Source organism: Sceloporus undulatus, chromosome 2, assembly GCF_019175285.1.
Source record: "Sceloporus undulatus isolate JIND9_A2432 ecotype Alabama chromosome 2, SceUnd_v1.1, whole genome shotgun sequence".
Classification (NCBI taxonomy): Eukaryota; Metazoa; Chordata; class Lepidosauria; order Squamata; family Phrynosomatidae; genus Sceloporus; species Sceloporus undulatus.
The window spans coordinates 28,279,217-28,294,764 of NC_056523.1; the positions used below are offsets into that span (position 1 = coordinate 28,279,217).

At 40.1% G+C, this 15,548-nt stretch overlaps 1 protein-coding gene across 8 annotated transcripts in view; it reads left to right on the forward strand.

Moving 5' to 3' along the window:
- PTPRG (protein tyrosine phosphatase receptor type G) overlaps positions 1-15,548 on the forward strand; it is a 745,385-nt gene that overhangs the window by 383,894 nt on the left and 345,943 nt on the right. For all 8 annotated transcript variants that reach the window (XM_042447272.1, XM_042447274.1, XM_042447270.1 and 5 more), the window contains exon 3: positions 15,350-15,529. In XM_042447272.1, coding sequence (XP_042303206.1) covers positions 15,350-15,529 — 180 coding nt within the window. The remainder of the gene's footprint in view (positions 1-15,349; positions 15,530-15,548) is intronic.

The following is a 15,548-nucleotide window of genomic DNA, read 5'->3' on the forward strand; positions in this document are numbered from 1 at the left end:
TGTGTGTGTGTGTGTGTGTGTGTGTGTGTCTATATGTATCTTGTATATAAAAAGATTAGGTTGTGTTTGCACAAATATCTCCTTGTAAAAGCCTTTTGTTCTGTGTATGTGGTACTCATGAACATGAATACACTGTTACAAATACGCATGTGCAAATATTGAAAAGTTCTCATACTTATCACGCTTCCTATAAGGACAAATGCGGTAAATTGTGTTCCCGTTATGTTCTCGGAACGCTTTACATTTTCGAATGCGATAATATCTGTTCCCATAACGTTACATCTTGAAACGTTTTGGGAACAGAATAGAAACGTTTCAGGCACTGATGCGATAACCTTCAGAGATATAAATGTACAGTACTCATAATGAATAAAAGCATTAGACTGACTGTATTTTGAAAATAAACCCATAGGTCAGCCTTCCTCCACTATGGCATCTTCCTGAAGCCCAATGGGCATTGCAATTATCCATTGTCATCCACCAGCTTATCAGGATGATGAGGTGTTGGGGTTTGTAGTCCATCATATTTGGAGGGTGCTGGCTTGGGGAAGGCAGGCAAAGACAAACATTTTACTTTATGAATGGAACTCAAGCTTATACTTGAAGGGGATCATCTGACATCTCTTCCACACTGCAGAAATTAAGCAGTTTGACAACATTTTACCTGTCTCCATCCTGTGGAATTCTTGTTGGAGAGGCGGGGTAGAAATAATAATAATAATAATTATTATTATTATTATTATTATTATTATTATTATTATTATTATTATTTTGTAGTGAGGTGAGCTGTTCAGCCTGGTTTGTCAGAAAGTTCTGGTGTCTCACCAAACTACAAATCCCAGACTTCTGTAGGATGAAGTCATGGCAGTTAAAGTGGTGTCAAATGGCATTTTTCCCTGCAGTGTCTATACACCCTGAGTTTCACTTTATTTTCCCATAGGGTGACTGAATGGGGCAGGGCATTGATTTTTCACCTATGGAGAGGAGGTGAAGAAGATGACCTGAAGCAATAAGTTTCATTAGGACAGCGTTGAAGGCATCATTCTCTCAGCCTCTGTCCCACTGCATGCAAAATCTGGATAACAAGGGTGGCATGTCTGGAAGGGTCACCAAAAGGAATACAAAAGTAAAGGCAGCAAAATGCTTTTAAGTTCCCTGATATGCCACATAAATATTCATTTAATTATTACCTGCCACTCCCACGAGTCATAATTGGAGCCTGTTATAATCCTTCCCAAGTTATATCAGTGTGAAGCTGCTACCCTCCCTTTCCCTCCCCTAAAAACCAATCTCTTTCTGGCAAAGTTTGTTTGACTGGAAACAGGGCTGCATTCTTAACTACCTGCAGGTGAATTTTTCTATGCCAAGTAATGTGTCAGGAGCTAGTGGAGCATAGTAAGTTAATTACTTGTGTGCACAGTGAGAGGCAACAACAAACAGCAAGGCACCAGTGATAGGAAGAATGAGACTTCATTTCAGTCACCAGAGATTGTGTTGTTAATGAATCTACTCAGTCAGCTGGGAATTGGTGATGCAGATAAGGCCAGGTATGGCTATGTACTGATGAGCATCTCTGCCAAAACACTGCTGTTGTTTCCCTTTTAAAAAATAATATTTTTAAAGCTCCCTGATAATAACTGATTCTTTCTTCTTCTGGGGAGTTCAGATGCCTTTTACAAAAGGTCTGATTTTTCAGTCGCTCGAAAATACAATGGCCATAAATCTTCTACAAGTTGAACATTTCCACAAGTGTTCCACAGCCACCCCATAAGTCTAATAGGGTTAACTAAGTAGCTGGCACACCCTAAAGACAGTATATAATAGCAGGTAGCACAGTCATTATGTTTCAGGGGCTGCATGCAAAAAGCTAGCTGACAAGGTTGTAAGTACCAGACCTGCCAGAGTCATTAATATTTTCTCAGCATAATGCATCCTTGCCAGCAAGAAGCTGCCAGGACTCTGTAGTGTCAACCTATGGTTCACCACAGCTGCACCGTGAATCGGGAGGGAGAGGAGGCCTTATGGTGTTCCAGATATCAGTGGGAAGCACTACTTGCTGCCTGTCAAACTACCCCATCTGTGGAATGAGTATATTCTCTTCAAAGCCTTGGCCTTCAGCAGTTCCTTTGCAGATTTGTAAGTCTTGTCCTTTTTTCTTTGGATGTCTCCAGAATTCTGTGTTTATTAAGAAAGAGTGGGTTTTCCCTGTGAGCCAGGAAACAGGCAGGAGTGTAGGCTTGGCTTTGTGACTGGGGGAGTTATTTCCTCCAGAACCCATCTGTGTGGACCATCATTTTTGATGCATATATTTGTTGGAACCATATATCTCAAATATGCCATTTGGGGATTTAATCCATACAGGGTTTAAAAAATTATTTTTTAAAATTAATTTGTCCCCTGTTAATTGTCATAGTGGCTAAAAGGTACTTGGTTGTCATTGCCTGTAAACCATTGTGCTGTTCAGTATGATGTTCATTCCTTTTTCGTTATATCTGTTTGAGGGGGAGGGTTAAGTTTGATAGGAGGATAGCATAAGACTTTTTAAAAAAAATTATCAAAACTTTTTTTAAATGCTTGTTAAAGGTACATTCTAAAACCTATTACTCATTACACCAGTAAAATAATTCATCTGCTTTTATTACATTATGTTTGAATGTATCCCTTCGTTATCTACCTGTCATAGTGTATTACAAGGCCGTACATTTAATTTTAAGTTACTGCTTTCAGGTTGAGTCTTTCTGTTGGAATGCACACTGGCACTGAACTAGCTGGATGGTGTTCTCATTATAGTGCTTTAAAAGCATATAACAGAGTTTTAGTTGCTTCAAAACTGGTGAATAAGCATGTAGTCTTGAAAATGAGAACAGCACAGTACAGTACTTGGATTATCCCAGTTCAGGCATCGGTAACAACCTCCTGTTTCTAATGTGTCCTCCAAGGGTCATAGGCAGGTGTATATAGGGAAAGAACCTAAGACACTGACTGACCTACATTTGTATGGCAGTCATTATTTCATCCCTCCATTGGTTGGCTCCTTACTTGCCGTGCTATATATAGAATCCACTGTATCCACCACTGAAGAGGAGACTCTCAAACAAGCTAATTAAAAGAGGGAAGCAGGGGCTCTGGAACACTTTTTAATGTCAGCAGCAGGGCCCTGGATTGCAAAAACAGTAAAGAGGCTGCTTGGTGGGTACAGCACTTAGATTTACTACTGTGACCTTAAAGATTCCCTCTGTGTTTGACTTTGATTTGTCCTTCTGCTGAAGCGATGTTGGAAAACTTGGATTTGAGCCTTTCAGAATCTAGAGAGTATCTCACAGATGTTATCTGAAATTTTTTCAAAGCACTTTAAATAAATAAAGTTGCTATCTAGTCTGGAAAACATTAGCTCTACTGAAAGTGAAATGTTTGTGTGTAGTGAGGGGGGAACAATGGGCATTTATCAGCTTTTAATAAAGTGAAACACGAGAGAAAAAAAGAGGGGCTCAGATAGATAACTGTCCAAGACTTCTTGGGCAGTGGCCTAAATGGATGGCCCATAGCTTAGGGCAAATTTAAGATTAAATTCCACAATCAGTACATAGCAGTGAACTTAGGGCCACTTCAGCAATGACTGCAGCGACCACATGGCCTGCTCCCAAAGCAGGCCACTGCCACACTCCCAAGCCAGCTGCTGGAAGTAGCAGATTATATCCACTCCTTTTTGGGCCAACTTTTCTCCAATTAGCACAACCTTCTGGCTGCTTTGGGGGCATGTGTCATGCCCCCCAAAGTAGCCAGAAGCCGCCTTATTTGGCCCATCCATTTTGGGCTTTAGTCTCATTGACCAATGTTGACAAACTTGTAAATAGTTTAAAACAGGAGCAAGGAATCTCTTCTGTCCCAGGAATCAAGTTTCATAGTAGTTCTTGAAGTTGGAGGAAGAACAAATTACAGTGGTGGATGGGGCCAAGGGTAAAAGGTGAAGCAAAAACACTAGCACCTTTTAGCTTAGACTTTATGACCAGTAGAGTTTATGGCCAATGTCTGAACCTTTTAGGATAAGGAAAAGTTCATGCAAATAATGGAATACTACCAAGTGATGATGTTATGGGGAAAGGTACATGCTGGAGAACTGCAGCAAGGCACATTTGAGATCCTAGGGAGACTGGATTTGAATCTCAGGAGAGCCAGATTTACCTTCATGGGTCTGACATTTCCTATTCCTAATTTAAAACATCATGCAAGCTTTGTTTGGAGAGCTTTGTTGGTCCAGAATGTCCATATTTGGCTGAAACTTCAGATAGAATCGTAGAGCTGGAAGGGTCCTCAGGACCCATCAAGAGCAGGATCTCCAACTAAAGCATCCCCAGCAGGTAGCAATCTAGTCTCTGTTCAAAGACTCCCAGAGAAGGGGATCCCACAACCCCTCTAGGCAGTTGGTTTCATTTTATAACGATGGCGGTGTTGAGATTTTGGTTCCATTTGCTTGCTTCTTCCAAGTACTTGTCATGGGCCTGACTGCTTACTTGATTAATTTTATTTTATTTTGATTTTGTTTTGATTTTACTTTGGGTTTTGATTTGTTTTTGCTGCTGATAAGGTGTAAGAATGGCGTTCCAAATTAAATGGAAATTCTAAACATAAGGGTGACTGGATCTCATCCTTCCTCTGTCTAGCATTTACAAATAACATACAAAAGAGGACATTGTATGTCTCCCCACCCACCCATTTCACAAAGATGTCTGAAAAGGAAGAGTGCCCACATGTGCTGCCCTTTCAGCAGGAATCTCACACTTTCCAAGTAGGATTTGAATCTTTATCAAATTAAGCTTCCCAACCTGGTGGATGGCTCACAGTAGAAAGATACGAGCAGAACTCTTGTACAACACATCTGGAGGACAACATGTTCTAGAAAGCCTCCTGTAAATGCTCATTGGAACTTTTCCAAACTCTAAGCAGTCTTAACTTTTTAGCCATTACAGTCAACTTGCCCAGCTGAACTTTGTTGGCATGGAAGCAGATTTCATTTTTGCTGATAGATGTTGTTTATAAATGTCCCTCAAGCACTCAGCAGCATACACATGATGGGGCTATTAACACAGAATGTATCAGCCCTTCCCTTTGGGTAGTGACATGTAAAGTACTCAGACACAGCGGCTATTGCTAAATTTGTATTAATCTGAATGATACATAGGAATAATACTTAGGGAGCATGGCTGGTGCATACTTCATTCTCCGGGAGAATGGGTAGCCACTCAAATATGGATGTTATTACCAGATAACTGATAAAATCAGATAACACAGAATTAAGAAGCAAGCATACTGCTGCCTATTGGTACCTGCCTTGAATCACTTTATCGAGAGAAAGGTGTGATATAAATAAATAAATAAATAAATAAATAAATAAATAAAATTGGGTCTAACACATACACACTGCCCCAAAGAGAAAAGGTCAAGACTTTTCAGAGCACCAAATCTCTCCCACCTTCATCCAATCATAGGCTAGAGGTCAACAATATCACTTGCTCTCCACCACCATGAAAAGCCTAGGAGGGCATATCCATTGTTTAAAATTAAGCTAATAAAGGATTCCTTAGGTATTACTCTAGTCACATCTGCTGCAGACCTTAAAGGAATCCAAAAGAAACAACTGTGCTATTTAGCATCTTATTATTTGCTCCAGTTCATACTGCTTTCACATTAATGGTTGGAATATGGAAAGAATGCTAATGAAAGCCAGGCTTCGGGAGTATTAAGTGTCATTAAATAAGAGCTGGCAATAGCTTGTAAAACATCTTGGGAGCTATTATGTTACTGAATATCAGAGTAAGGGACAGTTGGATTGAATAATCTGTTGTCACATCCACGCTATTTAAAGGCCCCAAGATGGAGGAATAGCTTTTCCCTTAAACTCTGAGAACTATCTGCTTGTAGACAGGTCAATATTTAGCAAATGCTAATTACTCAGGTGTTGCTTGTAAACTGTCTCAGCAATAACAGCACTTTCTGTTTTCCTCTGCCTTTGTGATCTGAATAAAGACAAGATGGAGGTCTAGCCAAGGCAAAGGCAGCACTTCACATCCAACTGATAATTAACATCCTTGTTTTAAAATGGACATCCATGCTGTCTTAAATATAAGATGCTGTCGTGTCTAATGATAATTGGGATTTTACTTTGAATTTAAATGTACATCTGTGCAAAAAAGTTATTGATAGAAGCTTTTCCTCTTATCGTTAACACCATATATATTCCTTCTGTTTTCTTTTCTTTTTCTTTTCTTTTTGGCTGTTTTATAATATAGTCAGGCAAACATCAGTCAGACTAATTGCTGTGGAACTTCCTTTCACAGAAAGCTAAGCTGGCTTTCTCTTTGTTCTTCTTCCATCTGCGGGCAAAGACTTTTCATTTATTTATTTAGGCAAGCTTTTGAGTGTCAGCTGGTTACTAAAGAAGCAACTTTTAATTTTGTCCTTTTTTTCCTGTGCTTTTTTCATTATTATTTTTAATGCTTTTAAATGAGTGCTGTCTTAAATAGGGTAATTTCCATAGTTGTTTTAAGCTGTTGCTGTTTAGCTATGTTTTGTTTCAATCTATGTTGTGAGCTGCCTTGGATTCACATATTTGGAGAAAAGAAGGATATTATATGAATAAATAAATAAAAACTAGCCAGAAACTAAATAGAACCTCTTTGTACAAAGGAGTTCTACGCATGGGCAATAACCACAGAATAAATGCAAGAGTTATCAAGATCAGCTGGAATTCTGTATCACAACCTAGGTTCAAAACACACGGCAGAAATAATCCACTTTGACATCTCTATAACTGCCCTGGCTCGATGCTAAGGAATTCTAGAAACGGTAGTTTTCTGAGATATTTACTCTTCTTTGTCAGTGAGCTCTGGTGCCACAATAAACTACAATTCTCAGAATGTCCTAGCATTGAGCTAGGGCAGTTAAAGTGGTATCAAACTGCATTATTTCTGCAGTGTGTTTTGGACCCTTAAGTATAATTAACTAAGTAACTGGCCTGACCCCATCCCCCAAACCTGACAGAAATTCCCTTCACCTGCACTCCAGTTGACATCAGAATGGATCTCCTTCTCCCCATGTACCAGGTGCCAAGTAAAGTAGGTGGACATGTCAAAATCATGACTAAGTAGCTATTGTGGATTCAAAACCATTGCGAATGAGTAGATCTCAGTAACTATTTTGTACTCATAATTCTTACTTAGGGTTTTGATACCAATTTAACTGTCCTGGCCATGATGCTCTCCTGCAAAATCCTGGGATTTGCAGTTTGGTGAGGCAACAGAGCTCTCTGGCAAACCAGGCTGAATACTTCACTAAATTATACATCCTAAGATTCTGTGGAATAGAGTCATGACAGTTAAAGTGGTGTTAAAATACATTAATTCTGCAGAGTGGGCACACTGTTAGCCATAATTGTGACACTATTGCCACAATTGTAAATCCCCACCAAATCTACCTTGTTGGGCATCAGCTCCGTTCTGCCAGCAATTGGACCACTGGATGAATGACATTTCCCTCAGGTTTAGTGGGGGGAAGGGGCTCAGGCCAAGAGATGTTACTTTGTCATGTACAATCAGACCTTCATACCCCCTTGCCCCGGCAGATACAAAAAAAGCAGAACCTCAAGTCCCATTTTCATTGTGCTAATGGCAGCATTATGTACGTAGAGACACTAGTGCAGGTGTGTGCATGTGCTGCCATTTGGGACAAAGGGGTTTGCTGTCCTCAGATCCTCAGCTCTGTTGATAGTGAGGTCCCCCTGTATATCCTCCTGGCCCCACGTAACTAAGTAGCTGACAGGATTCTAGTCACCATTTTGAGAAACTTCTGTTAGAAACACTGGGCTAAATCTAATTTGAAGTCAAAGTCTTGCATGGCCGGAATCCATAGTTTTTTATGGGGTTTTAAAGATTGAAGTTGTCCAGGTATTTATGGATTTTTGTGGCTTCCCTGTGCATTCTGATCTGATAGTTGTTGGCATGGTCCAGAATTTCAGTATTTTCAAATAGCATTTTATGCTCCAGGTGGTTTATAACGTGTTCTGCTACTGCTCATTTTTCTGACTGACCCAGTCTGCAGTGTCTCTTGTGTTTCTTGATTTGTGCTTGGACGCTGCATTTGGTGGTCCCTATGTAGACATGTCTGCTGCTGCACAGTATGGCGTAGTCTCCTGCATCTGTGAGAGACGTTGCAGACTGATATTGAAATCCATAAACACTTGGACAACTTTGACAGGAAAGAAGTAACCCTTAAAGTAAACAGAGGCAGGATATAGACCGCCATATAGTACGTATTCTATACGTACTAGGGTTAGGAAGGGGCGGTGCTTCCGCACCCCCCTAACCCTAGTACGTATAGAATACGTACAACATGGCGGCGCCCCTTCCACATGGGGGCCGCCATGTTTACGTACTGGACGCATAGCGTCCAGACGTGTCGCGATGCCAATGACGTTGTGAATGCGTCATAAAGGCGCCGCAAAAAGAAGCTCCAAAATGGAGCTTCTTTTTTGCTCCACGCGGGAGCCGCGCGGTTTGGCTGCTGCGGCTCCCTCACGGAGCAAATGGCACCGGCGGGAGACCGCCGCAAAGTGGCGGTCTATATCCCGCCAAAGTTTAGCTATCAGTCCTGAAAAACACCAAAATCAAGACCCAGCCCATCCAAATGAAAACCACCCAGGGTCAGGGGGATTTCCCAGCAGACAATGGATCATTAATTAAATAGGCACCTTGAGGCCTTATCATTCAACAACAGATCAACACAGAGATTAACAGGTAAATCACACACACACACACACCACTCACTTCCATGGCAGCATTCTCTGAAGATGCTATCCATAGATGCTGGTGAAACATCGGGAACAAACTCTTCCAGAACATGGCCACATAGCCTGAAAACCCCACAAAAAACTAAATCTAATTGTTAGTCCTGGCAAGAGTAGACCAACTGACCATATGGGACTTGTTAAATCAGTATTTATAAGTCCCATTGATTCCGTAGGCCTGCTGTATTTGAAACTAACCATTGGATTTAGCCCAGGTTGCTGGATTTGATGGACCTTAGTCAAATCTAGTCATTCAGATGTTATGTCTTATTCATTGTATGCACTACAAAAGCACATTTGCTTCTCAGGAAGTCCCTCTGCACTCTCATTTCATACTGAATTTTTCTTATTTTGTTTTAAGACCCTGCCTTCTTTATTAAGAGAAATGTGTGTGTGGGGGGGGGGGATGCAATTTGCAAGATGTCACTGTGGCAGACAAGCAAGAAATAAATTTTTATGAAGTACCAGGTTTGTTCTGAGCGTTTTCCAAAAATGCAGCAAATTATGAAAACTAGAGAATGGGAATTATTTTAGTCACACTAAGTTGCTACTGAAGTTCATATCTGATGCAATAACTTATTCTCCTATTCAGTAAGTTCTGCTTATTAATTTTATTGCCACTGCTGTGCAAGCATTGTTCAAGTATGTGCACAAAGCTCTGTAAAACCTAGACGCATGCTACATCTTTCAGCAGTTTATTATTAAACTTACTTCTTGTGTTAAATCAAAATCCACTGTGTTTCCCTCTCTTGTTGCTTTTCCTTTTTTTGGCAGCCAATTCTACAAAGTAACAATGTCCAAATCTGGGGCATTTTAACACTGGGGCAGAGAGAGGTCCAATATGCTCAGGGACAATTTTACTTACCGTTGTTCTTATTCTCCTCGTAACATTTAGATGTCTTTGCATTGATTGTAGGTTTATAGATTAAACACAAGTTTTGTTCTTAGCTGCCCTTCCCACTATCTTGGGAACTCTATAACAATAACATAGAGACCAATATGACCTTTTTATTTCAGTTCAGTTGAAAAAGCATGACAGTGTAATTAACATGGAAAATAACACTGATGGATTTTGCAGTAAAACCTACTATTATCTGCATCTTTGTCCATCAAGAATTTTATAGCTATCTGGTTGTCTGCCTTTTCCTTTGAAGTAGACACATGTAAACTCTGTTCAAATGTTTGTCTGGTCACTACTCTAAGTGGATTTTGAGGATGTGGGAACATTTATAAGCTCTGCCGCCTACTGTCTCCACCCAACTAGCAGCATCCCTGAAATTCATGGATTCAGTGCAAAGGTCTCTTTAGAGATCTTTTTTTTTTTACATTCAGCTGAGCACTGTTATAGAGCTTCCATCATCAGGACCTGGTCATGTCACGTTTCCTGATAATGTAAACAAATTCAATTGAATGTGATTACAGAGACCTCTTCAGATTTTCACATCAGTGTGCAACAGTCTAGCACATTATGAGAGGACAAAAGTATAGATGCTTGGAGATGGGACTTCCATGAGCACTCATCCCCCCCATCATTTAACTAGTCCTGCACATGAGGAAGAAGAGAGTAGGGCTACAGTATTCTTTCCAACTTCTAGAATTTTGTCCATAACATCTGCTTATCAGAAGTATCGGCAGTGACACATCTGTGCCTCACTTTTAAGCCCATACACATAATCCCATAGTAAAATTTATGAATTATAATGATTTCTTTACAATGGCCAATGGTTAATTTAACAGCAGGCTTAATGTTGTCTAATGTGGTGACACTTTAGTGTTGTTGTTTTTAATGCCACTGAGTGGAACTACTCCAAATGTGGTAAAATGTAGGCATCAACAGAGATGTTGGCCTTGGGCATTTGCTATTTTTGTACTCATTGGTACAAGTGGACAAGCATCATTGTCAATCCTGAAATTTTGCAAATGAGTATGAACATCTGAATTTTTAAATAGACAAAAATGGCATTGTCATTTCAATAAGTTTCTCCTAAATTGAGCTTGATTGTGCTGAGTATTTTTTGTGGCGTGACAGATCTGGCAGATAGGAGGCAAATTATCTCAGTGGCCCAGATGGAGTGTCTGTCATTTTATCAAGCAAAATGGTTGGAGAGACCATATTAGCAAAGTTATGTGAAGGAAAGCTGCCATTTTATTCCCTATTATGCCAGACTAGCAAATGGATGTACCAACTTTTGGCTTCTAAAAACAGCCTTAAGGCCTGGTAATATACAGGCACACATTCATGAAGTAGCACTGCCAGATCAAAACTTCAAAAATGAGTGAAATTACAGGGACTGTGTCATCCTATGCCATTGAGCCTGCAGGGTTATATGGAATTAGCAGTGACCTACATCTGCAACCATGCCATTTCTTGGCAGCCTATAGTTAGTGTTTTCATCTCGGTTCTACATACCAGTACAATAAATCTTTCTTATAGTACAAGAGAAATCCTGACCAGAAAATACTTGTTCCCCCATCCCCAGGATGTCCAGGAAGCCATTGCATGAAAGCCTAGTAAATATAGAATGTGCCAAGTTAAACAATGGGTTTGATCCAAATGGTAACTTTGTGATGCTGTTCTGTATTACAGTGATCTGTACTGTTTGCCCCAAGGCCAGACTCTTCTTGGTTTGGCTGTGCACAATGTGTTTTGTAGTAATTGTTCTTTAACTGCAGTGGTTGGCATAAAATGATAGGGTCATTTTGCCAATGCTGTTGTTACAAGCAGCTGAGAATACAAGCAATTGACTTGTCCTGGTTTTACCTAGATCAGCATAAAAGTAGGATAAAGAATAGCCATCAGAGTACCACAGTGTTCATAGCAAGGGTATTCATGCAAGTATGCAAGTAAATGAAGAGAAATAAATGCCATTTCTGGAACTCCTTTCACTGGCAAATATATGGTGTGCATTACAAAGCACTTGAAAAGCAAAGGTATCCAGTTACTAGGAAATGAAGAGCTCCTTTTGTGTTAAGAAATATTTGCAGAGAATCACTTTATAGAAAACTACAAAACTGGTAATTGGAAAGTTAATGGAAATGAAGAAAATTTAAGCGACTGGGTGTTAATACTACTTTTTAAATTTATATATTTAATCTATAAGTTTTGCACAAAAAATGACTAGGGTAAATTAAAAAAACTTGAAAGTTTATATTTGCTTTAATTAGATCTAGATGGAATTCATTATTTTTAATGGCTTTTCATTAGTGAGGTGAAATCATTATTTGGAATATACAGTAGCAAGACAACAAGCTATTTTTTCAGTTCTATTTAAAGACAGCTTAAGTATTAAAGAAGCTATTATTAAAACTACTTTTAGAAGTTTTTGGGTGAAGGAAAAAAGGTGAATGTTTCAGTTGAAGGTCTAACCAAGGATTCTTCCTCCCCTCTCCTCTGGAAGGAAGTATTGCCCTCTACAAATAGGAAGTTTAGGAAAGCAGTCACAGTTGGCATGTAATACAAGAACTGCCATTTAGGTGAATTAAACTGGCTTTCCCTAATCTGGTGCACAGATGAGTTAGACTGCAACTTTCATCATTCTTAGCTCTTATGGCCAGACAGTCTAATACATCTGCAGACTACTTGCTTGGGGAAGGTCATATTAAATCAGTGGTTTAGAATTCTCCGACCATGGAGATAGAAATGTGGTTTTTGTCAGCATTGGCATGATAATTTATTATTATTATTATTATTATTATTATTTTGTGAACTGAGAAGTATCACATTTGGTGGCTAGTGAAATAACACTATTAGGTAGCTTGCACTCATATGCTGTTGGATACGTTTATTGGCTGCTTCTAAAATCCATAGCGATGATGACTACGTTTTCATGCTAACTGGTCAGGTTAGATGGGGATGTAATTTTATTTTCATGGATTGCTATGATAATATGTAAGTCTTTCCAAAGCTTCTTTCCTGTGTATGATATTTACAAAGTGGATCAAGACATTCCTATGATATTTTGCTGCAAGTGGCAACAGAAAATGCATTCTCTCTCTCTCTCTCTCTCTCTCTCTCTGATATGTACACACATAGTGTTTTACATAGAGAAGCTTACCAATATGGAAGAGGTAGGATATAAATAAATATTTTATTTATTATTGTTGTTATTATTATTATTATTATTATTATTAATTGATCTATTTCAATATAGGTAGGAAGACAGCATTCTCTCCGTTATATCTGTGGGCAGCATTTTATTTTATTGATGCCTGAGATAGTGACACCTTTGTTTTCTGGTGGTTCAGTGCACAACTTTGTTTCATTCACAAAATGTTTACAAATATCATATAAAATTACCTTCATAGTATGTTTATAATGTGTGTATAAAACGTATAGGTATTCTAAAATCCAAAAAAATAAAACCCAAAATCCAAAACACTTCTAATCCCAAGTATTTTGCATAAAGGAGACTCAACCTTGGAGCATGAGCCACTTAGAAAAAGAATTATTTTGAAATCTGCAGTGGAAGATCAGTTTCAATTAAAACTGCACTTGAATGTTCATGGGCAGAAAAAAATAATAGGTAATTGTAAACTTTGCAATAGTTGGCAGCAAATAAGAAGATTCTGCTACAGCTCTCCATCTTGATTTTAAATTTTATAGAATATTTATATAAATCATTTTTACTGTTATATACTTGCTCCTCACAAGCATTTAAAATAAAAATAGAATCCCATTTTTTAAAATGTTAATAAAATAAAATAAAAATTTTATTTATACCCCGCCCTTCCAACGATCAGGGCGGCTTACAAAACAATTAAAAACACACACAATCCATATTATCAATACAAAAAATTAAAACCATACAAATACATCAATACATCAAGAAAATAACAGGAGAAAAAGCCCCATAGCCCAACCTCTTGGCCACGGAAGAGGAGGGAGGCCCACACGATATTTAATCGGGGAATGCCTGTTGAAACAGGAAGGTTTTTAAGTCCTTCCTGAATTGGGCCAGGGTGGTAGATGAGCGGAGCTCAATGGGCAGCGTATTCCAAAGGGCTGGGGCAGCCGTGGAAAATGTCCTCCTCGTGGTGGAGGTTAACCTAGCCCCAGGTACCTTCAGTAATTGCTGCCCAGATGTTCTGAGGGTGCGAGGCGGAATGTACGGGGAGAGGCGGTCCTTTAGGTATCCTGGGCCCAAGCCATTTAGGGCTTTATAGGTAATAACCAACACCTTATATTGAGCTCGGAAGCGAATGGGCAGCCAATGGAGATCTTTTAAAACCGGTGTTATATGGCTGGTCCTGGGAGCGCCAGTGACCAGCCGGGCTGCCATATTCTGCACCATTTGTAGCTTCCGAGTTTGGTATAAGGGTTGCCCCATGTAGAGTACATTGCAGAAATCCAGTCTCGAAGTTACCAGAGCATGTACAACCGTTTCTAGGTCCCTCTGGGCCAGGTATGGGCGCAGCTGGCGGATCAGCCGAAGCTGATAACAGGTGCTCCTGACCGTCGCATTCACCTGAGCAGTCAGGTGAAGCGACGAGTCAAGAAGCACCCCCAGACTGCGCATGGAGTCCTTCACAGGGAGCGTGACCCCGTTCAGGACAGGTGGAACCACCGCCATTCCTGGACCAGGAGAACCTATCACTAGTACCTCCGTTTTCTCTGGATTCAATTTGAGTCGGTTTTCCCTCATCCAGCCCATTACTGACTCTAGACAGGCCATGAGAGGAGAGACGCCATCCCCAGTCACTGCATCAGTCGGAGACATAGAGAAAATGATTTGGGTGTCATCAGCGTACTGATAACCCCGCGCCCCATGTCTCCGGATGATCTCTCCCAGCGGTTTCATGTAAATGTTAAATAGCATGGGAGACAGAATGGCTCCTTGAGGGACCCCGGTTTTAAGGGGCCTCTCGTCGGAGCACACGTCTCCCAGCTGCACCATCTGGGACCTCCCGGAGAGGTAGGACCGGAACCACTGGAGCGCAGTGCCCCCGATTCCCACCTCTGCCAGGCGTCCCAGAAGGATACCATGGTCTATGGTATCGAAAGCTGCTGAGATGTCCAAGAGCACCAACAGGGACACGCTTCCCCTGTCGATGCTCAGACGGAGATCATCGACCAAGGCGACCATGGCCGTCTCAACCCCGTAACCCGCCCGGAAGCCAGTTTGAAATGGGTCTAGATAATCCGTTTCATCCAAGACCGCCTGAAGCTGGAAGCTGGATTTATGTTTGTCTCATAAAATTTATTACTCCAGATTTGTAATTAATTGGCTTTGGTGCTTGAATCCGTCAATAGGCATGTGTTTAAACTAACATTCTAATGTCATTACCCATATGGAATTTGTGTTAGAAAATGTCATAGCAAACTGTTTTTAGAAATGAACACTATATATAAATGCAAAGAAAATTAATTGCAGAGGTACCGTTTTATAAATATAATGGTGTCTGCCAAGTTTGGGGTGTGGGTCTGCTCTTTTAAGTGGCTCTTCATAACTCAGCTCTGTCTGCTTATTGGTTGAACCATCATTACATCAACTGTCTTTTTCCTTCAAACAGGTGCATATGGTCCTGAGCACTGGGTTACTTCAAACATGGACTGCGGAAGAACTCACCAGTCTCCAATAGATATCATAGATCATCAAACACATGTTGGAGAAGAATATCAAGAAATACACCTGGTTGGTTTTGATAATGAATCTTCAAACAAGACTTGGATGAAAAATACAGGAAAAACTGGTAAGGAGGGCATTGATTT